The sequence below is a fragment of the Brassica napus genome, chromosome C9 (assembly GCF_020379485.1).
Source record: "Brassica napus cultivar Da-Ae chromosome C9, Da-Ae, whole genome shotgun sequence".
Lineage (NCBI taxonomy): Eukaryota > Viridiplantae > Streptophyta > Magnoliopsida > Brassicales > Brassicaceae > Brassica > Brassica napus.
Window position 1 is genome coordinate 43,179,273 of NC_063452.1, and position 27,099 is coordinate 43,206,371.

Sequence of the window (27,099 nt, forward strand, 5' to 3'; positions counted from 1 at the left end):
TTTTTGATAATCTATGCACATCCTATGTCCTGTTATTGTTCTTGTTGGTATTAGTTCATTCTTATCATTTTTATCACAGTAATTCCTCCCTTCTTTGGGACAACATGCACAGGAGACACCCATTTGCTATCCGAAATAGGATAAATTACTCCTGCATCTAAGAGTTTTAGAATCTCTTTCTTAACAACATCTTTCAAGTTGGGATTCAACCTTCTCTGATGTTCTATAGAAGTCATAGACTCATCCTCTAGATGTATCATATGCATGCATAAAGAAGGTGATATCCCTTTAATATCATCTAGTGAGTAGCCTATTTCCTTTCTATACTTTTTAAGTTCATTCAAAAGTTTAGACAATTCATCTTCACTAAGCTCACTACTCACTATGACAGGGTAAGTTTCATTAGGGCCAAGGAAAGCATACCTTACACCATGGGGAAGAGATTTAAACTCCACTTTTGGTGCCTTGAGTTCACTCGAATCATCCTCTTGGAGGTTCTCTTGTTGAGTAGCTGAGGAAGTATGGTGAATCTCATATGAAAGCTCCTCATTTTGTTCTTCACCACTAATCCCCTTGTGAGAGTCCAGCATCTTCACATATGCATCACTTTCCTTGTTCTCAATCACTTGGACTTCTCTCTCAATTGTTAAAGCATGCTGTAGAGAGTCTTCAAGTGCTAACTATTCTAGAAGCTCATCAGCTAGAGCATCCATTTCATCAATGTAGAAAACTTGGTTCTGGATGGTCGGCTTCTTCATCACTTCATTGATGTCAAAGTGGAGGATGTTCCCTTGTCCAAGATGAAGATCAATCTTTCCTTGTCTAACATTCACGATAGCTCCTGCTGTGGCTAAGAATGGTCTTCCAAGGATCAAAGGGTCTTGGGTTTCCTCCCCCATCTCCAACACAACAAAATCAGTAGGGATCTCAAAGTTACCAACCATCAGGGGAAGGTCTTCTAAAATACCAACAGGAATCTTCACTGATCTATAAGCCTACACCAAAGAAAGTTTACACTTCTTATATTGATTAAATCCAAGCTTCTTTGCAATAGACAAAGGCATCAAGCTGACACTATCCCCAAGATCGCACAGACACCGCTCAAACACCATGGGTGCTAGAGCACAAGGTAAGGTGAAACATCCTGGACCCACTAGCTTCCTTGGAACATCTAACCTCTGGATAATGGCACTGCACTCGTGGGTAAGGATCATCATGCCCTCCATCTCTCTCTTCCTTGCAGCCATATCTTCTTTCAAGAATTTGTTGTATTGAGGAACCAACATAAAAGCATCAATGATGGGCATTGTGACATGAACTTCACTCATTTGCTTCTCAAAGAGTGCCTTGTACTTCTCCAATAGCTGTCTTTTGAATCTCCCAGGGAAAGGTAGCTTTGGCTCATAGGGAGGAGGAACAAAAGAGGATTCCTTTGTTGGAGTAGCAGTTTCACCATGTTTCAGTGTTCTCTTCTCTTCTCCAACCTTTCCTTTACCCTTAGCTTCAACAATCTTTTCTAGAATTTCTTCATCAACCTTCTCATCTACAATCACCACTTCATCATCAATGTTGATAGCCACCTCCCCACCATGCTTTTCACCATCCTTGGTGAGAATTCTTGGAGGTAACTGTTTACCACTCCGTAGGTGATTGCTTTCATTGTTTCCTTAGGATTTTGCTCTGGCTTTCCAGGTAATGCCCCTTGTTGGCGACTTGGTTGAGAATTCATTGAAGCAAACTGGTTCTCCAAATGTCGGATCTTGTTGTTGAGCTCATTGTAGCTTCCATCAATCTTGGAGTGAATGTTCTTGAACTCATAAACCATTGTCTTCTCATTCTTTGCCTGAAAATCTAAAAGTTTCTTGAACATTGCATCCACACTTGTATCTGAAGCTGGAGCTTGGGAAAATTGATTGTTGTTATTGTTGAAACCAGGAGGGGTGTTTTGCCTAGGTTGATAGCTCCATTGCTGAGTGTTTTGCTTCTGCTGGTATCCTCTTTGCTGGTTGTTAGAGTAAGACCTTTGCTGGTAGTTGTTGTACTGAAAGTTAGGCTCTTTCCTGTACCAAGAACCATTGTTGTTGATGAAGCACAACTCTTCTTGACCTTCCAAACCATCAACCTCATTGATCTTGGGAGGAACCTCTTGAATAGGACCACCCACAAAGTTCATCTGCTCTTTCTTAGCTTGTTTGGAAAGAAGCAAGTTCATCTTCTCTTGCAAGGACTTGATCTCTTTCTTTGTTTGCTGATCATCACTTCTGTTGACTCAATCATGCTCCTCACTGTAGACCGAGTCACTCTTAGCCATGTTATCTACCAGTTCCTCTGCCTCTTCCTTGGTTCTCCCCAAGAAGAAACCATTGCTGGCAGTGTCAAGCTTGTTTCTGCACTGTGGTAGAGCTCTTCTGTAGAAGGTGCTAAGCAAACTCTCTTTGCTGAAACCATGATGAGGGCATTGAGACCAATAGCCCTTGAACCTCTCCCATGCTTCACTGAAACTCTCTAGACCTTTCTGTTGAAACTCAGAGATTTCGTTCCTGATCTTAGCTGTCCTTGAAGTAGAGAAGAACTTGTCTAGGAAAGCTCTCTTGCACTCTTCCCAAGTGGTGACACTGTCACTTGGAAGAGTCTTCTCCCATTGGTGTGCCTTGTCTCCCAAAGAGAAAGGGAACAGCTTCAACTTGAAGGCATCCTCAGAAACACCATTTGTCTTGGACAAACCACAATACTTATCAAACTTGTACAAGTGATCAAAAGGGTCTTCAGCAGCAAGACCATGATACTTGTTGTTCTCTATGGTGTTGAGCAGCCCTGACTTGATCTCGAAGTTGTTGTTCTCCACTGGTGGTGCTCTGATTCCTAACCTATGACCATTAATGTGAGGTTGATCATAGGCTCCAATGGCGCGAGCTTGGCGTGGTAGATGTTGTGGCTGGCGCTGTGGTCGAAGGTGATCAGCTCTTGGACCAATGCCTCCTTGGCATCACCATCTTGAGGCAGATTCTCCATATCAAACCCCAACCTTTGCAAGTGAGCCTGTTGCTCTCCTTCTCTTTTCTGTCTTGCATTCTCCCTCTCAAGTGCTCTAATGTCTTCAACTCTTGGAACTAGGTTTGTTGGACCTCTGCTCCTTGTGTTCATACACCTGAAATGAAAGGGAGAAAAAGAAAAAAAAGCAATAACACAATTAAACAAAAATTGACTTAGTCTCAAGCAAATGACTAAATCTCAATGTCACAATCAACTTAGAATTTGGCAACGGCGCCAATTTGATGATAGGAGTTTCAAGGCTCCCAATTAAATGTTGTAGAATAAAGGATGTCAAACCAGTTCTAAGTGATTCTAAAGCAAAGGGAATGCAAGACCATGCTTAATCTAAATACTATCAATTGATGAGATGATTTTTGAACCAGAATGCTACTGAAATGCAATAAAGGACAAAGCTTTCTTTCTTATGAGATAAGAGAACTCATGGGCTAAAGGAATTGACCTTGGGTGATCAAGTTTCAATCTAAAGATGTTAACTTTCAACCAATCTCTCTACCTTAGACCTAGACACCATCCTAAACAAACTCTATCTCTAGATGAATGCTCATTTACTAAGATAACTCAAGCATCAAATCTCTTTGGTTGAATGTTATCTCAGTAATCATTAATCTCAAGTCTACTAGCCATCTTAACACCTTTAACAACAAATCTCTTTGGTAAAGAATGTTAAAAGCTTAGGAGAGTTGGTTCAGGCATTTCATCAAACACCTTTCAGGTGTGAAATGCCTAGAGCTCAACTTTAGAGAGGTCAACTCTAAAGTTGAATAAAAAGTACTCTACTAGCAAGGAACAAGATGGATCTATACTAAAACACCTTAGATCTAACTTAATCACCCTTAGTCTCCCTCACCCATGAATCCAAAGATGACTACTCACTACTCGTCATGATGACCCCAAGAATCAATGATGATTTGGTGCTAATCATGATTAATGATCAGATTAATCAAGCAAATCACAAGAAGAAATGATCAAGATAAGATCTTTCACTTAAAAGTTCTTTGTTATTAGATAAAAACAAGCCAAGATCCTCTCTTGGGATTACAAAAGTATTTATATGTCTTTGCTAAACCTAATGGTTTCCATTAAAAAGTCTAAAAAGCCTTTAAAAACATTAAAATTCGACTAAGGATAAATCTCGACTCGGTTTGAAGCGACTGGGCATACCCCGCGTCACACCACCCGCGTCGGATGGCCGTCGAGCTTCTTTCTTCATACGAGCGGGTAGGCGTCTCCGCGTGGCTTCATCCCGCATCAGAACGTCAGCTTCTCCTCTTCCTACGCGGGTATGCGACCCCGCGTCACCGAACCCGCGTGAGATCGTCGATGCTTTGTTTCTCCCTGTGCGTGCGGGTAGCGGTGTCCGCGTGATCCAAGCCGCGTTGGAGCTCTTCGTTGGTTCCTCTCGTTGCCTCGACGCGGGTAAGAGAACCCGCGTTGGCTCAACCCGAGTTGTGCTCGCTTGAACTCGAACAAACATCATTTTCCATCTGTTCTTGAGCCATAATGCTTCTAAACACTTCCAATTACTCCATAGGACACTCCACTACCTGATTAGGACATATGAATGCAATATGGATTCTAAAGATGCTAAATTCCTAATCTATATATCATTATGTGCAAAATGGGGTCTTAAAACAATGCAAATAGGCAATATATCAGTAACTATGGAATATGTGTGAAAGGCGAGACAGATTTCTACGGGATCTTGCAGGAGATTATTGAAGTGGAATTTCCAGGGTTATTGAAGCTGAAACGCGTCATCTTCAAATGTGAATGGTTCGACCCCGTCGTCAACAGAGGTGTTCGGTTTAACTAATTCGGTGTAGTTGATGTCAATGGTGGACAAAGGTACAACAAATTCTTTTTTTGGCATACATGATCTGTATGATTAATTTCTACGTTGTCTTTATTTTTGCAGGTACAACAAATTCGAGCCTTCCTTCTTAGCTTCACAAGCAGACCAAGTTAGCTTCCTTCCATACCCTCGGATGAGAGAATCGGGAATAAATTGGTTTGCCGTGATCAAAGTTACACCTCGTGGACGAATCATCAGGGGAGAATGTGGGAACCGAAATTTGCACTGTCGATTTCCGTTTAAATAAGGAAACTAGAAAAACCCTAATTTCCCAGAGGTCCTGGATATCTGCTAATACCACACGCCAAGCAATCAGAACACAATAATGACAACGATAAAGTATAAGAAATCGAAAAGAGAGCAAAGTACATCTTATTCCGAATTCGCGTTTGAGCGTTACAACAAGGTAAGAGCCTGGGCTACGAGAGCTATCGGCGAAATTCCTAGTTCTAAACCCTAAGACAGCAATAACCTAGTTGAGTCGCAGCTCGAATAACAAAAACGGAAATATGCCTAATTGCTCTAAGTGCTAAGTTTGCTCTGAGAAAAGTCCTCTTATGACTCTTGCCTAGGACTCCTTATATACTGGCTCCTAGGTCGATTTACGCTTTTCCTCTTCTGCCCTTAAGCCGTCATGGCATAAAAATGGAGATATTCCATTTTTTCCGATCTTCATAATTATCTTTAAAATTTCGTATTTATCCGCGGAAACTTGACATTTATCTTTCCTTGCGAACCAAGCATAAACCGTCCAACGGTTTATGGGCTTTTGGTTAAGAAATCGTAAGTGGGTTTCGAGTCACGTCTTAGGTCTCTTTGGGCCGTTGTTTGACTCGAAACGTTTATTACAGCTTCTTTCGATAAAAACAAACTTTCCGCGGTTTTTATCGTAAAGTTCGATTGATGACTTCAAATGACGAGAAACATGAAATGGGTTGGCTACGGTCTTCGGGAGATAGCATTAAAGAGTAGACGAGAATGCATGGATTCGTGTCATATCAATTTTTAAGAAAGCACGGTCCCTACATAGCGACCGAGCCGTGTACGTTTTAGCCCCCAGCTCGTTAGAACCATGAGCTTCAAGCGTGAGGTTTTAGCGAGTGGCTTGGCAAGTTAGGTGAGTTAGGCGAAATTAATGGTCGAAAAGGTTCGTGGTAAGTGGTCTTCTCGCTCTTCTAAGAGTAGAACGCGATAAGATTGGGGATGCGCCTTATGATGGCTGCCTACGTACCCTTGTTGAAGGGATCAAGCCTTTCGTAGTTCATCTTGGAGTTAAGGTTCTTATGACTTGTTTTCCAGCGAGACCTTTAAGGTCTAGTTTTTATGTAGCGGTTATCAGGCGTGTTGCTGCCGATGGCATTTTATATGGGTGTAGAAGGAAGACTACGAGTTGTCATATCGTAATCTAACTCTGTGTGAACTGCTATATCCGTGATCTGTTTCGAGAGTTTTCCGCAGTGTGTAAATCTTGCGGGATTTCTGAAGACGCTCGAATATTGGCAAAGAGACAAATTTTGGGATCTCTTATCAAGGTTCTCTGCCTAGAGATGTTAGAGACCAGTGCACTGGTTTTAGGGCAAGACCTAGGTTTCCTCCTGGTTTTAGAGGGTGCGATGACTAATTCGACTTAAGTATCCAATTTCAGTTTCATCCTGATTCCATACCGATTTAAAGTCCGCGATAGGTTCTCGGCTTATACGACTTGTATGGTTGGAACCGAGCATCTCTCCAAGGACAAGTTTTAAGCCTCCTTGAAGTGCTGACCAAAAATTTTGGGTTTCTTTTATAGCGCTATTATCCTTGTGTCGGATGTACGAGAGTCATCTCCACGAGATGGCTAAGTCTGTTTAAGACGTTAAGAGTTCGTTGTGATCAGCAACAAACTTAATGGTAAAAAATACAATTTCGAGTCTTCGCGAAGGATATGTTTTTAAGAAGATGTTAGTGCGTAGGACTGTCTGGTCTTCCAAGAAAGTGTTTTTATCGAGGAATGAAATTTTGTCGAAGAACAAATCTTTAGGCGTCTGCGACGTCTCGCGAGGCTGAAGATTTGTTATTCTTTCGTATGCCGCGTTTCGTGCTTGAAATGTTCACGGGCTTGAAGATGTTTTGCGATGTTGCAAGGGTTTAGTCTTAGCCCTGCCTTTGAGAAACGTTCTTGTTTGACTACAGATGTTCGCAGCCAAAATTTTTGTTCCTGTTTGGATGCTAATAATTTGATTTGCTATCGAGGAATTAGGACTGAGTTGTCGCGTAAATTTTTTCATGGGAAGAAGCGTTTTCCTTCATATTGCTTTGTGAAGTGTTGGCTTTCCGAGATCTATTTCGTGCATTTTTTAGTATGTTTCGTATAGCTCTAGAAGATTTGTTACGAATTTTTCCTTACATACCGTGTATTATGGGTAAAACGTTGTGGGTTTAAAGTGCATTGTGGAGCGTATTGAACTCGGTCAATTTTCGAAAAGTTTAGATCTTCTTTTAACTATTTGGTTGTTAGGACTGAGTTTCGTTACGGAGAATTTATCATATGACTTCCGACTGTAGGCTATACGATAAATATTCTCTTAATAGTGACACGACATTTTTAGACAAATCGTAGATTGTCGTTTACCCGTTAAGTGATGGAGCTATGGTTTCTCAAATAGTTTGGCTTGGCGTGAGGGATGTGTTCACTCAGATAGCCAAGGATGTTGTAGGTCAAGGATTAGACCACGGTACTTTAACATTTAAGGTCATGTTAGTTTACGATCGTCTTTAAAGGGGATGACAAATATTGGTTTGGACCTTTAGTGGAAGGCGTAATTGACCGAGGGCCAAAGAGCGCATGTCGAGATTGATAGGCCAAGTTTGCCGGGGTTATCCATGCTAATATGGCCGATAGTCGTAGAAAACGATTCTCCGCTCTAGGTTTCAGTTATACGACGATATTTCGTATAATGTGACCTATAGTCTTATGAAAATCGAATCTTTAGCATAAGCCAGCGAGCCGCATGGTTCTTCATAAAGCCTGTTATGTTAACATTAGAAAGTTTCTTCGTAAGACTTGGTCTGATTGTACGAAGGATTTTTCGCGTAAGTAACGGAGACTGGTTTTACGAACGTTGTAGATCGGTCATATGTAAACATATGTTAAAGTAGCGTTATTTCTGTGCGTTTCACGAGAAACGTTTCTGCTGTGATTTCGATCCTTGGTGAAAGTTGCTTGGAGTTACTCATGGAGTGTTACCGAAGTTTATTTCATTACAATCTAGTCGCAGAACGTTTTTCATAGGTTTTATGAAAGGATTCTCATGACATATTCGTTTCTGGAACGAATTGGTCGACCAGAGGTGGATCTAGCCACCATCGGGAGGAAAGCGTCTCTTTGTGCACGATGCTACATCTATTCTCGAGTTTTCTTCATCACAAATGTTTTCGATACTTTTCCGTGACTCACTTGGTACAACGGAAACTGAAAGAAATGCTTTGGTGATAGAAGATTTCTCGTAGATATTTTTAAACGAAACTGGCTTTCTAAAACTAGAAAGGGCTTCAATACTTTGGCTAATCGTCGAGTTTCAGTTTGATATTGGTATATTTTTTCTGTACGCATGATTGCGACAAGAAATGATGTATAGTCTTTGAGATTATGTTCATGATCGTCTGGATATGTTGCTAGCGTTTAGACGAATTTTAGATTGTTGTTTCACTATTTGAGACGATTTGCAAATTTTTTTTGAAGTTTGGGAGTATACGAGTATAGTATACGTACCTACTCCCCTTTTTTTTTTACGAAAGAAAACAGTTGAACCGATACTTTGAAGGGTTATGTACGTTTCTTCTTCTAAGGTTTGAAATGATCAATAATCCTGGACGATTTAAAGACGACGCTTGGACTGTGATTTGGTTTGTTTCCACTTTGACAACTTGGAATATGTCGGTTCTGAAAAAATTACTAGAAACGAATCGGTTTTAAGACGACATTCATGTCTCTAGTTTTTTCTCTCTTTAGGAAGCGAGCTTGATATGCGTGGCGATCGTTTCTCGATTTTTGGAGAGTTTAGATCGGTTTGCAAGATCTGGCTGAACGGTTATGGAACGATATATCGAGACAAGAAAAATTGCCTAAGACTTCTCTAGACTATCCACCTAGGTTTTACGTTCCCTAAATTTCTCTGGCAGTCTCAAAAGCGTTTTTATTTCTTAGTAATTTCCTACGAAAATTCCAAGTCTGATTTCAAAAATTTCAAGTCGGAAATACCTTAGTTCTCTCGAAGACGCAATTTTGTCTCTTCTCAATTTTGCTTGCTTATTTCCCCTTCCTCTTCTCGTGAATGTTTGCCATTTTCGATATTGGTCTTTATCCTTTAAACTTGACATTTATCTTCCGAACTTGGCTGTTATCTTCTCCTTAGATACGACGTCAATTTTTATAAAAAGGTTCAACGTAATCGTATAGTTGAGGCGGCTAAGGTGTTAAGTTAACCGTTGCCGTTTTTTACGATTAATATGAATCCAAGCGAGAAAACAAGTCTTTGCGGTTTTTTTTATCGTAAAGTTTCAATGGTAACTCCAATCAAGACAAAACAAGAGACGTTTCGATCGAGAATTGAAGGAGAACACAAAGATGGAGGTAAGGGCGAGTAGGAGCAAGCGAAGGAGTTTAGACGAGTCTTACTTTTTTTGTCGTAAAATCTCAACGGAAACTCCGATTCAGACGAAACGAAAAGCGTTTCGATGAGGATTCAAAAGAGAACCTAAAGGACGACCTTTCTGAGGCATGACAGGTCATTATGTAGCGAGTGAAGGTCTGACAGGTCGCTACGTAGCGAGTGAAAGCAAGCCAAGAAGAGTCCTACTTGTTTTCGTCGTAAAATCTCAACGGAAACTTCTTTAACTCGGAAATGAGCCAAACTTACGGGATTTGATAAAATTTATCATTTTCCTTTATGTTTAGACAGAGAAATCGCAAGCTCGTCTCGTAGCACTTCCTGTTGGCGAAAAGTCGCGGCTAGGTTTTTTTTTGATTTTTTTTAGGCACTATGGCGTTTCCGTAATCGTTGGCCATATGCGCAGTGGCGGCTGGGGTTGTCTTACCAGCGTTGTTACAAACTGTGATTTTGTCTTTCGTGTTTCCAGACATTGTTTTGATCAAGCGTTTTGTGGCTGAGAGTTAGATTGATCTGTACCCCCCCCCCCCCCCTCCTTCTAGCGCCAAACTGTGGGAACCAAAATTCGCAATGTCGATTTCCGTTTAAATAAGGAAGCTAGGAAAACTCTAATTTCCCAGAGGTCCCAGATATCTACTAATACCACACGCCAAGCAATCAGAACACAATAATGACAACGATAAAGTATAAGAAATCGAAAAGAGAGCAAAATAGATCTTATTCCGAATTCGCGTTTGAGCATTACAACAAGATAAGAGTCTGGGCTACCAGAGCTGTCGGCAAGATTCCTAGTTCTAAACCCTAAGACGGCAATAACCTAGTTGAGTCGTAGATCGAATAACAAAAACGGAAATATGCCTAATTGCTCTAAGTGCTAAGTTTACTCTGAGAAAAGTCCTCTTATGACTCTTGCCTAGGACTCCTTATATATTGGCTCCTACGTCGGTTTACGCTTTTCCTCTTCTGCCCTTAAGCCATCATGGCATAAAAATGGAGATATTCCATTTTTTCTGATCTTCGTAATTATCTTCAAAATTTCGTATTTATCCGCGGAAACTTGACATTTATCTTTCCTTGCGAACCAAGCATAAACCGTCCTACGGTTTATGGGCTTTTGGTTAAGAAATCGTAAGTGGGTTTTGAGTCACGTCTTAGGTCTCTTTGGGCCGTTGTTTGACTCGAAACGTTTATTACGGCTTCATTCGATAAAAACGAACTTTCCACGGTTTTTATCGTAAAGTTCGATTGATGACTTCAAATGACGAGAAACATGAAATGGGTTGGCTACAGTCTTCGGGAGATAGCATTAAAGAGTAGACGAGAATGCATGGATTCATGTCATATAGATTTTTAAGAAAGCACGGTCACTGCGTAGCGACCGAGCCGCGTATGTGCTTGGTCGCTATGTAGGGACCGAGCTTCGGGGAGAGCTCGGTCGCTACGTAGCGACCGAGCTTTGGTGAGAGCTTGGTCGCTACGTAACGACCGAGCCGTGTACGTGCTCAGTCGCTATGTAGCGACTGAGCTTTGGTGAGAGCTTGGTCGCTATGTAACGACCGAGCCGTGTACGTGTTCGGTCGCTATGTAGCAACCGAGCTTCAGGGAGAGCTCGGTCGCTACGTAGCGACCGAGCTCTCCCTGAAGCTCGGTTGCTACGTAGCGACCGAACATGTAGCGACCGAGCCGTGTACGTGCTCGGTCGCTACGTAGCGACTGAGCCGTGTACGTGCCCAGTCGCTACGTAGCGACCGAGCCATGTACGTGCTTGGTCGCTACGTAGCGACCAGCTTTTGCGCTGGTTGCTACGCGACAACCTTGTTCGAGTCTTTCTCCGATTTTTCGTGAATGTGTTTTCTCCGCAAGATTCTTCGTAAAAATAAATCTTTTTCTAAGATTTATTTTTCGTAAAAACGTTCATGCCGATTTTTACGGACTTTCAGACATTGATTCCGTCGTGACCGATTTTTACCCCAACAGAGAAGAACCACCATTGCAAGAAGAACAGATAAATGAAGTCGAGGAACCTGAACAAAAAATTGATGACATCCTTCTCACTGATCCGCATAATCATGAGTACGAAGATCTTACCGACGATACCACAGTCGAATCTGTTGAAGACGAGTTTAATGAAAATGATGATGTTTCTAGTGATGACGAGAATGTCGATGTATCCGATTGATGTATTTGTTTTTAATATGATTGATTTTCAGACATAATGCATGTTATTTGATGGATTTAATCATGAAAATCTATTTATGTAATTTGATTTTTGTGTAAGGTAATGGGGGGTTTGAATTTAGAAAGAAGAGATTGAGATTATAACTTAAGGAATTGTGGTTTTAGAATTTGGGGTTTGGAATGGATCTGAGGTTAAAGGGAGGATGGGGTTGGGGTTTTGAATATATATGAAGTAGAAGATGAGGAAGATGGGGTTTGGGGTTTCGGATTTTAGGGATTTAAACATAATCCTCGTGTATTTCTCGTAAATTAACGAGGAACTTACGATGATTTTTAAAAATAAAGAACGCGGGGCTCGTTAATTCCACGTAAGCCGTATTCGTCGTAAAAAACTCGTAGTAAGAAAACGCGGGCCTCGCTCATTCCTCGTAAATTAAAAAGCGGGTCTCGCTAATTCCTCGTAAATGAACGACCAATTAGAGACTACCGTTGTAATATTTGAAAAAAAGAGAAGAAAGATACTGGAATCACAGGTGGGAAGAAACAAGGCGAGACCTACGTAAGTCTAACCTTGTCTTCGCCCACATGTGTTCCAGTATTTTTCTTCTCCTTCTTTTTTTTCAAATCTTTCTAATTTGAGAAGCAAACTGGTGAGTAATTATCTCTGATTTGAGAAGTAAATTAGTGAGTTTATCTTTGATTTGAGAAGCAAACTGGTGAGTATTTATAGGAAATTTCGAAAGGTTTTACGACCAATTAGCTTCGTCTCATTCCTCGTAAATAAAAAAGCGGGTCTCGCTAATTCCTCGTAAATGAACGAGGACGTTACGAGAAAACCAAATGCGGGCCTCGCTAATTCCTCGTAAAAGAAACACGGGCCTCGCGAGTTCCTCGTAACTTTACGACGATTCCTAATTTTCTTTATATACACGCGAGCTTCTCACTTCCATTTCGTCTCAACTTCCTCTCTCTTTCGTAGCAATGGTACGCACTCTCTATTTCCTCTCTAATTTGATTAGTTTAGGGTAGTTTAGGTGGTTAGTGTAAGGAATACAGATAGGTTTACGGATTTTATGTTAGTTAGTGTTGAGTAGGTGGTTAATTATAGAATTTGTTAATTACTGTTGATGTTAATTTTAAAATTAATTTTTTTCCAGATAGTTCGAAAGAACAGACTTACTCCCCATTACAGAGAGATGTTTGGTGAGCCTGGTAGTCGTTTTGACCCGTCTTCTTCAGCTCCCGGTTCTTCGGATCCGGAGACTGTCCCCGAGACTCAGTCTTCTCAGAGAGTCTCTCGGTCCCCTCCTTCTGGTGCACCATCAGCTCCTCGATTCGTTGCACCACCGCCTCCTCATGATCATGTGCCTCCTCCGATGGCTCCTCCGATGCCGGCCGGGATTCATCACGATTTGACGGTGCCGCCGAGTGCTCCTTACTCGCAGTACACTGTCGAAGACCTTCTCGCTCAGCCAGACAGAGAAGGCTTACCAGTCTTAGACCCCGACCGACCGGACGGATCTTTGTGGTACGTTACATTTTATTTTAAAATTCTTTTAAAATTCTTTTATAACAATAATAAATAATTTATACTTTAATTTTTTTTTTCAGGTTTGGGGTTGACGGATGTGTTGCTCGGAACGTAACCGAGACGATCAAAGGTTACTTCACCGAGCCACATCCAAACTTGAGAAAGACGCCGATCCACGTTAGAAAGACGTGGTTCAAAATTTTCACTGTAAGTTACTATTAATTAATTATATATACTTTAATTTTTTTATGATTTAGAATTTTAAATTTTTTTTTAAAACTAATTCTTAATTTATTATTTTCGTGTTACAGCAAAAATACCATTGGTGGGGGTCAGAGGATGAAGAAATCGTTTAACGTGAAGGCGCAAAAATGCTTGTTGGACACGGTCTCCAACTGGAAGGGTGACTAGATCGTGAAGGGATATGAGCGTGGCAAACCCCCTGAGCTCACCACGGATGTGTGGGATGGCCTCATCCGTTATTGGCGGGATCCTGACGCCATTAGAGTCGCCGAATCTTGCTCCGCCTCCCGCCAGACGGTAGATGAGCACGGCCACGGGCCGATGCTTCACTCTACGGGTCAAAAACCCCACGCCGGTGTCCGTCTGGAAATGGTAATTAAATATTTTATTTAATTAATTTATATATATATATATATATATATATATATATTATAACTTTCTTAAATGTTTTTTAGGCCAAAGAGACGGGAGTTCTCCCGTCTCTTTTGCAACTTTACGAGAGGACCCACAAGAACAAGGCCGGTCAATTTCTAGATGCTAGGTCCGAGCAGATCTTCAACGACTTGGTTGGTCCCGTTGAAGACCACCAGACTCAGCTGACCCAGCAGTCCACCGACGGATTACCCGTCAACGATGTTCCGAGAGCGACATCGTCTTATAGTCAGAGACGGGAAGATGAAGTCACTCAGTTGCGTAACGAGTTGGACTCGACGAGAACTGCGTTCACAACTCGTGTGGGTGGAGTCGAGGGCTTCTTGGACGTTATAGCGGCCACAAATCCGGAATGAGAGTCCTTGTTGAGGAACATGAGACGACAAAATCCCATTCCAGAAGAGTCATCATCTGACATACATGCCGACGCGGATGTAGAGAGGAGGAGTGACGAATTCTACCAGGCGATGAACGACCCGTAGTTTTTTTTTTTACTTTTCGTTGGTTGTATTATATTCCAAACTTATTTATGTATAACATATTTTCGTATTTATTTTTATTTTTAAATTAGATTTTTATTAAAAAATTAAATAATTTTTATTATATTTTTTAATTCTGGAAATATCAAAATCGAAATAAATTTGTAGCTAAATTACGACTACTTTACGTCGAAAAGTTACGAGGAAGTAACGAGCGAAATATTTACGTCAACACTACGAGGAAAGTGTAACGAGTATTTTACGTGGAAAAATTTACGTTGAATTTACGAGGAAGAGGTTGCGAGGTATTTACGAGGAAACGGTTGCGAGGTATTTACGAGGAAACGGTTGCGAGGTATTTACGAGGAAATGTAGCGTCCTCCTTACGTGGAAAGTTTACATGGTTTTACGACGAATATTGTTCTTTGTTTTTACGACGAAATTTTTCCTCGCTAATTTACGACGAATTGGCGAGTAAATATGCGTTACGACGAACGAATAACGACGAAACGTGTTTCTTCGCTAAACGTGTTACTACAAATTTGGTCGTCGTTAATATTCTGTTTTCTTGTAGTGCCGTGCAAGTTTCTTAAAGAAAAAAAATATTATTATTATAATCATTTTATTTTTGTTTTGGTTTAGTTATACCAATGAAACAATAGTGGAATGACATCTGTTTTCTTTTATACTCAACATGTTCTTAGAGAATCAGCATTGTGGAGTACCTCTTCTAGTCTCTTAAAAATGTTACTTTAATTAGATAATTATATTTTGTTTTTTTCAAAAGAGCTGAGTGTTTACAAATTGACATATGTCAAAAACGTTTCTTCCCATCTTCGCATAGTCTCCTTAAGATGATAAGGGCATGATTATCCCTAACCCGTTTTTTTTTGGGTTTCTTATTTTTTTTTCTTTTTTGTTTTCTTGATTTAAAAAAAAAAAAATTAAAAGGTATCCAATCGCGGGCTGTCACGTGTCAGTGGGATCCGCAAACAGTACCAGAAACAGCAAAACTTCGATCCTTCTTTGGCTATTTCTGTGATCGATTTTATCTTTTTGGTGGGACCACCATCGTTACTTTTCTTAAAAACTTCACCTTAGAAACCGCGATGTTGATGCTCTAAGTTTCTTTCTTCAGAGACTTGAAATCGGTCATACCACTGAAGCATCTCCCGTTTTTTTGTAATAATGCCAAACATATTATTATATACAAACCTAACAGTGGAAAACTGGAAATAACCAAGCAACTTTCTTTGTTCTTCTCTTTATCATGAAAAATTCAATTATTTTCAAGTGAACGTGATCTGCGATAATGTGTTGAAAGTGACGATATCAGGAGTAAGTCAACACCTAATCTGATTCGATGTGTGATTAAGACCATCTCCATCAGAGTGTCTTAACAGGGGGTTCCAAAGAAAAAAATAATAATAAATGAAAAAGTATGAAAAACCCAAGTTGTTATTCGACCTGTCTTTTGTGTCTCTCCTCTCCTCTCCTTCGTCGGTGAAATCAAGCGTCCATCTTCTCCGACTATTCCAATGTGGTGAGGATCCGGAGCAATCGAAGCTCCGAGCTGGGTTGGACTCTGCGATTGTGAGGGAGAAGCCTAACATTAAGTGGACTGATGTCGCTGCAGTTCTTCACCGGTGAGTAGTGAGTGTTGTGGAGATGAAAAGAGATCTCCTTTATGGTGTCTTTCACTGGTTTGGTTGATGAATCTATCTGGGCTTTGTTTGTTTTGTAGGAAAGAGACGGCCTTGGCGAGCAATGGTTTCATGTTTAGCTTTACTCTTGTCTTTTGTTATCTCCATGTGTAGATTAGCGTCGATGCCTAAAACGTTACGATGAACAATAGAATCTGATCTGATCGATTTAGCTGTTGTGTGTAGAAGGTACTGGCTAATGTATAGTGTATGTTTCTGTGTGTTGGAACATGGAAAGTGATTCTAGAGTCAGCGATCTTGACAACGGTTGTGGTGCTTTCCCTCACCGTGTACACCTTCTGGGCTGCTAAGGGAGGATATGACTTCAACTTCCTCGGACACAGGTTCTGCCTCTTGTAATTGATCGTTTCAAAGTGTCAAAGTTTCAGTTTTTTTCTTCTCACTACAAGAAAACATGCCGAATTCTGACGGAGTTTCCGACGGACTTCAATGTCGTCGGACGTTTGTGACGGATTTCCGACCAATTTCCGACGAAAACAAAAAATTTGAGATCGTTGGAATTCCGTCGGCCATTTCCGATGAATATCCGAGGAAACATGAGGTTAATATAGCGCCTAATCCTATAGCTTGAGCCAAGCGAGATACCTTTACCATCTCTGCCAACACAAGTTGCTTCTTTTTTTACTTTACATTGATACCAATGAAAGATGTTTCCTTTGTGATGATGATGAATGTGTTAGTTATGAACTTATGATAGAGATTACGGGTGGGAAATTGTGTTAGTTATGAACCTATATGTGTTTTTTCTTTTAAATAAAAGGGCGTGGGATTATGGGTGGGAAATTGGTGATTGACATAAACACCATCTTAGTCTTATGGCAATGTCAGAAATTGGTGATTTGTGTTTGTATATTATATGAGTTCTGTAACTCGTGATAGGTTAATAGTACAACGGAGAGGCCAAGGATGTGCGTGTTTCGCTCAAACAAGCATCTTTATGTGCAAGTGATCGATGACACCAAGATGCACACTTTACCTTCTGCTTCCACCAAGCAGAAACCTATCTCTGGGGAGTTTGAATACACTTCTGGACCTACCATTGTAAGTTCTTCTTTATATGAATCAATTTGATAGAGAGATGAATCTTAATGTTGAGTTTTTATGACACTAAGATGTATGTATCCGAACCTTAATCAACTTTTTAAAAAAAATTAAAAATTTAAGAACCTCATTGAGGTTCTCCCATTGGAGAGTGAGAAATTAAATTAGACTAACAAAGGCTCTAAACCTTTCAAATCACTAAATTAATTACTAAATTATTGATTAGAACCCATTATGGATTCTTACCAATGGACTTGCTCTAAGGAATCAGTTTTTTCAAGTTTTCAGAATTTGCGGGAATTAACGCATATGTTCGGTAACCTCATCGATACTCCCGTGAATTTGAGCTATCCAAGAACCATTCTCTCTCGGATTAATCCTAATAAACATAGAAGAATGGTAGAAGAAGCAAAATGTGTAGGTGCATTCGTGACATTGAAGGTTGGTGACTAAAGGGTTTCACGAGATTTCTCGACGAAGAAGATGAAGATCTGTTATTTCCACTGTTAGGTTAGTTATATAATCTAGTATATTCAACAATATTACATTAAACGTGAGTTGCATCAGTGGTTTAAATTTCTTGTCAAACGTAGTTTTAAAATCCGTCAAAATATACACATCATACACGGCTACTATATGTAAGGGTTATATTGTGAATTGAATGGAGTTGATAGGTTTGACTTGCACTTTTTAGGTTTTTTTTTTTGCAGAAAACCTTTTTTATTTATGGGCAATTGTCCAAAAGAACATTTTTCAAGTTTATGTCACAAAAATGACACCAGGAAATGAAAGTCACAAAAATGACATTCATTAAAGGGTAAAATGTCACTACTACCCTTGTGTTATAAGAATAAAAAAAAAAACAATTCATTTCCTTCACTCGCGACTCTTCGAACCGTGTCGTCTCCGGCTCGGGAATCTTCAAACCCTCACCGGCACTGTCGTCTCCGGCTCGCGAATCATCGTCTCCGGCTCGGGAATCATCTTCTCCGGCTCGCTAATCATCTTCTCCGGCTCGCTAATCATCTTCTCCGGCTCGCTAGTCATCTTATTCGGCTCGCTAATCATCTTCTCCGGCTCGCTAATCATCTTCTCCGGCTATCTAATCATCAGCGTCACACTCTCTACTCTCAAAATCGGACACAAATCACTATGTAACTTTTTAAAATTAGGGTTTTTGAATTAAAATTTGTGAAGCTTGCGTTTTGATTTTGATTTGTTTGTTACTCTTTCTTATTAACCAGCGAAGCAAATGAAAGACTTTTGAATTGTGGGAACACAAAGTTGTTGGAGCATAATTCATCTCTTTGAGGTATGTTGCAGATTCAACCTTCTGTGTGTTTGTACAAATTTATAAAATAAAAGTTTGTTGTCTCTTGCTGCATCTATTGAATGTTTTTAGAAGATTTCCAGAAAGCATTTGTTGCTGCATCTATTGAATGTTGAATATTGAAACTCGGATGGTAACACATTTTGAAACTTTTTTGCTTGGAGTCTTGTTTTGATTAGGAATGTTGATATTTTTGATAGGGTCTTGAATTTGCTTATGAGTCTTTTGTTGCTTGTGAAACTGTCTAGTGTTTATAATAATTTCAGGAAGCATTTGTTGTGTTATTTCAGGAAAGCCTTCCAGAAAAGTTTGAAATTTTTTTTTTCCTTGTTTACGCAGGATAGAAACAAGATGGGAGATTCAGTACCTCTAAAACTAGCACTGCCAGAGCTGAAGTATCCTATTGGTTCACAGCCAAAGCAAAAGTCAGCAATCAACCAATATTCCGGCTCAGAGTATATCTCCATTGTTGACAGCATCCTAAAACCAGATGAGATGATAAGAGTCCGAGGATCATTTCTGGGACCTATAATGAAGCTCAGTGAGAGAGGATTGAAGTTATCAGCAAAGATGGTCTACGCCATTCTCACTAGAAGCATCGTTTCTGTCAAGGAGAATGAAGCCTGGTTCCATTTCGGTGCGCAGCCAATGAGGTTCTCTATAAGAGAATTTCATATGATGACAGGCTTGAAATGTAGTGGTGCATTAGAAGGACCACGAAGGGAAACCGATAGATTTAATTGGGAATTGCTAAAGGGGCGTAGTCATAAGTTAAGTGACGTGGTGGAACAGCTCAGAAACACAAGAGAAGATGCTTCTGAGGAGAGAGTATGCCTCGCAATGCTCATCCTGGTAGAGAGCATATTATTGCGGAAGAGCAAAGGAGGGAGTTTTCCTTTGGAATATGCGAAAAATGCACAGGATATGACATATCCATGGGGAAAAGAGGCTTACATTGTGCTCCTGAAGTCAATTCAAAACGCTGTCGCGAATCATTTGGAGAATAAATCCAAATTTGAGTTGCAAGGTTATCCTCTAGTATTCCTTCTTTGGATACTAGAGTCGATTCCTTTGCTAAGGAATAAGTTCAGTAAGTGTGTACCAACAGTTGAGGTTCCTGGGCCGACTTACTTGTGTGAAAAATACACTGAGGTAGAGAATCCATCACTTGATAGGGTTTTACAGGTTGAAGCTGATACAAAGGTAAGCTTTTCCAAGTATATGTTTCTCAGTTTATTTGGCTTCTTCTTTTTAATATGTTTCTCATTGGTCTTTTTTAAAATACTCTCAGCTGAAGGTCCATTGCATACTACCTTCTATTCCTCATGATCCAGAAGATGATATCTCCATTGAAGACAAATATAGTGACGAGCTGGAAACACTGAAAGATGTAACAAAGAAAGGGTACAAGTTACAGCCGATGACTGGGAAAATAGGTGTGTAGACACATTTGAAACATTGGATGCTCTTATTCAAATGATGGCAAATAAGGAGACTGGCCAAGCTTCTACTCCGATTGATGAGGATTCAGTAAATGAAAAAGTGAACAGGATCATCGAGGTAATGGAGGAGAATCTGAAGAGCATGAAGGATCGAATGTCATTACTGGAAGAAGAAAACATGCATCTTAGAGCCCGTGTGTCAGAGTTGGAAGGAAACAACAATGTTTTTCCCACTAACGTGACACAACAGGTAAATTCTCAAAACATCTTCTTTTACATTTGCATTTTCAAGTATTTTTTGGAAGATCTTGTACATATTCTTGAATGCCTTCCTAATATTTGACAAACAGCGATCCAGTGGGACACCTTTATCTCCAATGTCTCACACGCAACCATCGAGTGAGACGCCTTTATCTCCAATGTCTCAACAGCCTAATTTGACACATGAGGTATGTAACAAATAAATATTGTTGAGTTTTGAAGTAATATTTGGAAGCTTTTGTACTTCTTGAATGCATTCCTGATTTTTGCAGGAGACAATGATTGAATCAGCTGCATCTCCAAAGTCTCAACAAAATGAGGTATATGCTCAAAAATTTTTAAGAAAATATTTGGAAATTCTTGTACAAAATCCTGAATGCCTTCCTGATTTTTGCAGGATTACACGCAACCATCGAGTGAGACGCCTTTATCTCCAATGTCTCAACAGCCTAATTTGACACATGAGGTATGTAACCAATAAATATTGTTGAGTTTTGAAGTAATATTTGGAAACTTTTGTACATATTCTTGAATGCATTCTTGATTTTTGCAGGAGACAATGAATGAATCAGATGATGACACTCCTGCCCTTGATATTCAAGTATTCTCTCCTAATCTGACAAACTAATCTGACAAAAGAGGTATATGCTCAATGATATTGTTTTCACAGTTGGAGTTTACAAATTAGTTTTGGGTGATTTTTTTTACATATAAAGGCTTTTCTGATTTTTGACAGAAAGAAACAAGTGAGTCACCTGCTGAGAGGCCATCCAATCCTAATCAAGATGGAAAACCAGATGATGAGGTAATATTTATTCTAGATATTATAGTTGAATGTATTCATGATGGCCTTTCCTGATATTTTTTTTTGCAGATTGTGGGAGAGAAATTAACAAGGGAGTCACCTGCTGCTCAGAGTCAAGTTTCGCAGAAAGAAACAGTGGAAATGAATGAGACACCTTCTTCTCCAATAGCTCCAAAGAGTATTGAAACTCCCGTTTATACTCCAAGTCAGACTCAGCAGGTACATGGTCAAAAAAAAATCTTGGATTTTTAAGTTAATGTTTGGAAGCTTTAGAACGTACTCTGGATTGCCTTCGTGATAATTTTTACAGATTGAGAGAGAGCCATCGGATGACACGCCTGCCCTTGATAGTCAAGTTTTCACTCCTAATCTGACAAAAGAGGTATATGCTCAATGACAGTTGGAGTTTACAATTAGTTTTGGGTGATTTACATATATAGACCTTTCTAATTTTTGGCAGAGGGAAACACAAACCTCTACTGATGAGACGCCACCCAAAACTAATCAAGAAGAAGGAAAAACAAATGATGAGGTAATATTTACTCTAGAAATTATAATTGAATGTATTCATGATGGCCTTTCCTGATATTTTTTGCAGATTGTGATTGAGTCACCTGCTGCTCAGACTCAAGTTTTGCAAAAAAAACACTGGAAATGAATGAGACACCTTCTTCTCCAATATCTCCAAAGAGTATTGAGACTCAAGTTTTTACTCCAATTCAGAAACAGCAGGTAAATGCTCAAAAAATCTTGGAGATTTCAAGTAATGTTTGGAAGCTTTTGTACGTGTTTTTGATCCCCTTCCTGACTTTTTTTGTTTTTTTTGCAGACGGTAACAGAGGGAACGTATGAGGCTACACAGCCATTGACTGAGATCATTTCAGCAAACAATAAAAAGGTAAGCATAGAAATGTCTTTCATAAGTACAACTTGAATTTTAAATTGTAGAAACTTCTTCATAACTACCTCTTTTATTTTATTGTTATTACAGGAGGATACACATGCTGTGCATCACACACCTTCCTCTCCATTGTCTTCACTAATTGCACTAGTTATTGAAGAAAATAAGAATGCTTTGGTAAGAAGAAATATTTAAAATGTTTATGTAATATTTTTCTATTCAACTAACTCTTACCATTTACTTTTGTCTTATAGAGTGAGACAGAAACTGCGACCCAATATTTTTCTCTAAGTGAGGGAGAGGAGACACAATCAAGCAGAAAGAATCAAGCAGAAGAAAATCTCAAGGATACTACAAAACATACAACTGAGCTAGTTTCCACAGATGTTTCGAAGACACAGCCTCTTACACAGCCTCTTACACAGCCTCTTACTCAGCAAACACAGCACCTTCAGACAAGTGAGGGAGAGCAATCCGATGAGACACCATCAGAGCAGAATCAAGCAGAAGAAAATCTCAAGGATACTACAGAACCTACTACTGAGCTAGTTTCCACAGAGCCTACTACTGAACCTACTACTGAGCATGTTTCGAAGATACCGCCTATTACTCAGAAAACAGAGCATCTTCAGACAAGTGCTATAGATTTTTCAGAAACAAACGAGGTATGCATCGAGTATATTTGATCTTTAATTATTATTCTAACAATTTGAAACCGCTGATGTTACTGAATCTTCATTTTTCATAGGTTGAAGTAAGCAGGCTTCTAGCTCACTTTCAAATAGGCGCAGAGGTTGAGATTTTGTCTACTGATGACGAAATATGGTATCCAGGAAAGGTTGTTGATCTTAAACTGTGTGAAGGACTAGAGGAGCTGACAGTTGAGTACACGACACTCTTCGCAGACCAACATAGACTTCAGAAACTTCAGGATACTATCACGGCTGACAAAATACGTCCTGCAACACCAACTAGTGACCAAAAATCCTTTGAGATGATGGATAAGGTAGAAGTCTTTTACAACAATGGCTGGAGCAGCGGACAAATTAGCATGGTACTTGGTGATAACACATACTCGGTGTGTCTCTATACTTCTATGGAAACTATTCTATTCAAACATTCAGATTTGCGAATTCATAGAGAATGGAAAGATGGAGTCTGGAAGATGGCAGATAAGGTAAATCATAACTTGAATTATACTTCACGTGAATTGTTTGATATACATACATTTTAGTTTCAGGAATGGTTTCCAGAAATTCCGATTGCAACAAATTTGATAATATTTTGCTTGGTGTCTATTGTTTGATTAAAGGTGAAGCCTGATAAGAAAAGGAAAGCTGCTGCCTCATCACAAAATTCAGGAATGGATAATGTTTTCCTAAGAAGGAGCGAGAGGGTGCCTAAACGATCTAGAGACACAAAAACTCCATTCAAGTCTGACAGAAATCCGGCTTTAACTGTAATACCTGAGATTATACCTGCAGTTGATCCGTTTTCAACTCCTGCGGAACATAAGCTTTCAAGGCTTCAAAATTGGATGACATTAAAGCCCGGCATGCATGAAACGTAAGCATGTTTCTGTCCTTGTCTATATATTCTTATATTTATGTATAAAAGGTTTAGTAATTCCTTTGAATCTTTAATCGACTGCAGGTCCCTATCAATCAATGATAATAAGATAAGGAAATCTTTCTTTCAAAGCATGGAAAATGCAAAAAAGGACCTTAAGAAAGAGGTAATTTCTTTACATATGTTCTTGCCTTGAGCTTTTTTTTAAAAAAAAATTCAGGAAGGATTTGTTTAGTTTCAGGAATTAGATAGTAACAAAATAGATAATGTTTGCATTTTTTTTTGCAGCACATTGATGGAGCCTTTGCAATGCTAAATTGCAGAAGAAATGAGAATGCTGCTTGGTTCCACAACTACAAGATTCCAAAGGCGTGCTTCCTACCTATGGAGTTCTTGCATTGCTTGCTCTCTCATGATTTGGCTTACAAGAAAGAAAAGGTCAAAGGTAAAAAGATTTTCAACGATTTATTTAAAGATATTGTAAGAGGGAAGGTATATCCAGAGAAGACATGGGGAGAAGATGTTGATGTTGTGTATGGGATTACTCTTGGAAAAAAAAGCAATGTCTGGATTGGGATGGAAATTCATTTGAAGAAGAAAAGAATCACAGTATATGATTGTTTTCAAAAGGAAAGCAACAGCATTGATATTCCTCAAGTGAAAAAGTTGGCAGGTATGTATAAACAATTTGTATTTGATGTATTCAACTGTTTCTTGGTTTGAAATATTCAACTGATTCTATCTTGATATTGATTTTTAAATATGACAGTGTTGATTTCTGATCTGCTGGTGGAATCTTCTGGTGATGAGGTAGATAAAGTGAAGATGATTCCATTTGAGGTTGAGCAGGCACAAGGTTTACCCAAGACAAAACATCCTTTCAACTGTGGGATATTTCTTGTCAAGATTCTGGAGTGCCAGTCATTGAAGATAGGAGACATGACAAAGATTAATGATGACAATGCATTGGAGCTAAGGAGAACCTTGTCTTGTGAGATCTTCAACCAATTTGTGGATGAGAGCTTTGGGAAATGAGAATGATGCATCAAAACATTTTTTGTTTTAGTTAAGACTCGGTTTTAGTTATGACTGTTTATTTTGTTATGTTGTTGGCGTCTGGTTACATAAGAAAGATTGGAAGGATATCAAGTATTTTTTTTGGGTATCATATATCTTGGAAGGTTAAATAATGTTTCTGGATGGGTTTCCAGAAAAAATTGTAAGCTTAAAATTGTGATGTTTACAGACAAAAAAAAAAAAAAAATTTAGATCCAAAAAGGATCGAACCCAGAGGGAGAGAGTTTGCGTATTTGGATAGTGTGGGATTTTAGCCACTAGGCAAAGAAGAATCATCTGTTAATGGATTACATTTAATTGTATTTAACTCCAAACTGTAACACAAAAAAAAATTAAAATTGATTTTGAATCCACCACTTATCGAACCCGGGGATAGAGAGACTTTTGTGTTATGAAATGCCTCGGTTTAACCGCTGGTCTGAGGAGAATCATCTGTTAAAGAATATTACATAAGCATACTTAAACCAATTAATATAGGATAGGTTTCCAAAACAAAACATTTCGATTGGAAAAAGACGAAACTCTTGCCGTCTCAACACTCTCGCCGTTTCAAACTTCTCGAATCTCACTCGTCTCCGCCTCTCGAATCTCTCTCTCATCTCCATATCTCTCGATCTCCGACGAAAACCCATCTCCAGAACTCTCTCTCTCTCTCGATCTTTTACGCGAGCTCTCTCTATTCTCCGAGAAAAACCATTTCTAGAGCTCTATCTCTTTAAGGTATGTTGCAGATTCAACCTTATGTGTGTTTTCTTTCTGAGAGATTGGTCTCCTGGTTTTTTCTTGTGTATAGACTTGCTCGTTTTAACCTAATATGATTGGTAGAATTCTAGTTCATGTGAAAGCATGTGTATAGACTTCAGGAAGGATTTATATTGTTTCAGGAAACCCTTCCTGCAGATTCAACTTTATGTGTGTTTTCTTTCTGAGAGATTGGTCTCCTGGTTTTTGCTTGTGTATAGACTTGCTCGTTTTAACCTAATATGATTGGTAGAATTCTAGTTCATGTGAAAGGATGTGTATAGACTTCAGGAAGGATTTGTATTGTTTCAGGAAACCCTTCCTTCAGATTCAACCTTATGTGTGTTTTCTTTCTGAGAGATTGGTCTCCTGGTTTTTTCTTGTGTATAGACTTGCTCGTTTACGCAGCATAGAAACAAGATGGGAGATCCATTACCATTAAGACTAGCACTGCCTGAGCTGAGGTATCCGATTGGATCAGAGCCAGAGAAGACGATATCGATAAACCAACACTCGATAGTTGCTTATATCAAAATTGTTAAGGAAATTCTAGGAAATGATGAGTTCAACAGAATAAGAGGGACGTTTTTGGGACCGGTGATCAAGCTTGGAGAGAGGTCTTTGAAATTATCAGCTAAGATAGTGCACGCAGTTCTCACCAAAAGCATCAAGACAGTGAAGAGACACGAAGCCTGGTTCCATTTTGGTGCTCAGCCAATGAGGTTCTCTATAAGAGAATTCCACATGGTGACTGGTTTGAAATGTAGTGGTGAAGCAAGAGAACCACGAGAGAAAACCGAGAGATTTAAGTGGGACTTCCTAAAAGGGCGTACTCATACAGTAAAGGACGTGGAGAAGCAGCTCAGAAACACAAGAGAAGATGCTTCTGATGAGAGATTCTGCCTTGCAATGCTCCTCCTGATTGAGAGCATACTACTACAGAAGAGCCTTCTCGACGGTGGCACAACTTTTACTTTGGATTATGTGAAAATAGCGCAGGATATGGATGTCTTGATGACATACCCATGGGGGAGAACAGCTTATAATTTGCTGTTAAAATCACTTCAGAGAGCTGTCGACAAAAGCCTCGACAAAAACAATTATGATTTGCAAGGATTCCCTATGGCATTTCTTATATGGATACTTGAGTCAGTACCTTTGCTACAGTATGCATTCAGTCAAGTGGTTCCTATTCTGAGCGTTCAACCGTCTACCCCAATATTTTTGTGTGAGAAGTACCTTCAAATAGCTTCTCCACAGCTGATAGATGTTCTCCTAATTGAAATCAAAGATCATGTAAGTTTTTACATTATTTTTTTCTTGTTTCTGTTTTGCCTTATGATTCTCCATTTAAAAGCTAATTATTTTTATGGTTTCAGCTTAAGGTCATATGCATCCTACCTCCTATTCCTAATGATCCAGAAGCTGATGTTTGCATGGAAGACGAAGCTAATAAAGATCTGGATGACATGGCCGATTTATCCAAGAGAGGTTATAAGTTTAAAATTAGAGATTGGCGAAACATGTCAGTAGACCTATACGGTGCTAATGAACAAATAAGAAGAGCATCTTTACTGTTTGGGAATGGAGGGATGAGTCAAGCTTCTTCTTCGTATCAGGAGGAGTCTTTGGAATCAAAGATCAACAGAATCAGCGAGATGGTGGGAGATAATTTAAGGATCATGAACGATCGTTTGTGTTTGATTGAAAAAGACAGGAAACAGATTAAAGAACGTGTGACAAAACTAGAGAAACTACAAAGAGTTACTTCATATGAAACTCCAAACAAT

At 39.4% G+C, this 27,099-nt stretch overlaps 3 protein-coding genes and 1 non-coding gene across 27 annotated transcripts; all 4 read left to right on the forward strand.

Annotated features, from left to right (window-relative positions):
• Positions 1-2,441: 2,441 nt before the first annotated feature.
• LOC125593801 lies at positions 2,442-2,548 on the forward strand. The gene has a single exon (XR_007329692.1). It is a non-coding gene; the product is annotated as a small nucleolar RNA R71 (small nucleolar RNA).
• Positions 2,549-15,650: 13,102 nt separating this feature from the next.
• Positions 15,651-19,920, forward strand: LOC106431020 (50S ribosomal protein L18, chloroplastic). 22 transcript variants are annotated; one of them, XR_007328818.1, is made up of 6 exons: positions 15,653-16,064; positions 16,163-16,188; positions 16,360-16,465; positions 17,022-17,183; positions 18,428-18,495; positions 18,853-19,749. XR_007328818.1 is itself a non-coding variant. In XM_048768739.1 (5 exons), exon 5 carries the CDS (start codon positions 18,865-18,867, stop codon positions 19,840-19,842), a length of 978 nt encoding a protein of 325 aa, XP_048624696.1. In that variant the 5' UTR covers positions 15,657-16,064; positions 16,163-17,183; positions 17,465-18,337; positions 18,428-18,495; positions 18,853-18,864; the 3' UTR covers positions 19,843-19,908. The 22 variants fall into 22 exon arrangements, 18 of the variants coding, with proteins under 18 accessions (XP_048624699.1, XP_048624698.1, XP_048624696.1 ...); XR_007328816.1 differs by lacking the exons at positions 18,428-18,495; positions 18,853-19,749 and adding an exon at positions 17,465-17,869; XR_007328817.1 differs by lacking the exons at positions 18,428-18,495; positions 18,853-19,749 and adding an exon at positions 17,472-17,869.
• A 45-nt stretch (positions 19,921-19,965) lies between these two features.
• On the forward strand, positions 19,966-24,659 carry LOC106407663. Of its 3 annotated transcripts, none has more exons than XM_048768722.1 (15): positions 19,966-20,404; positions 20,770-20,857; positions 20,953-21,021; positions 21,091-21,247; positions 21,332-21,403; positions 21,482-21,553; positions 21,620-21,753; positions 21,851-21,919; positions 22,013-22,099; positions 22,177-22,587; positions 22,671-23,099; positions 23,235-23,488; positions 23,576-23,657; positions 23,780-24,164; positions 24,261-24,659. In XM_048768722.1, exons 7-15 carry the CDS (start codon positions 21,676-21,678, stop codon positions 24,524-24,526), a joined length of 2,061 nt encoding a protein of 686 aa, XP_048624679.1. In that variant the 5' UTR covers positions 19,966-20,404; positions 20,770-20,857; positions 20,953-21,021; positions 21,091-21,247; positions 21,332-21,403; positions 21,482-21,553; positions 21,620-21,675; the 3' UTR covers positions 24,527-24,659. The 3 variants fall into 3 exon arrangements, with proteins under 3 accessions (XP_048624679.1, XP_048624681.1, XP_048624678.1); XM_048768724.1 differs by having other exon boundaries at positions 21,091-21,240; XM_048768721.1 differs by having other exon boundaries at positions 21,091-21,403.
• Positions 24,660-24,890: 231 nt separating this feature from the next.
• Positions 24,891-26,877, forward strand: LOC125592974. Its single transcript, XM_048768743.1, has one exon. The coding sequence runs from the start codon at positions 25,730-25,732 to the stop codon at positions 26,840-26,842; it is 1,113 nt and encodes a 370-aa protein (XP_048624700.1). The 5' UTR covers positions 24,891-25,729; the 3' UTR covers positions 26,843-26,877.
• Positions 26,878-27,099: the final 222 nt, after the last annotated feature.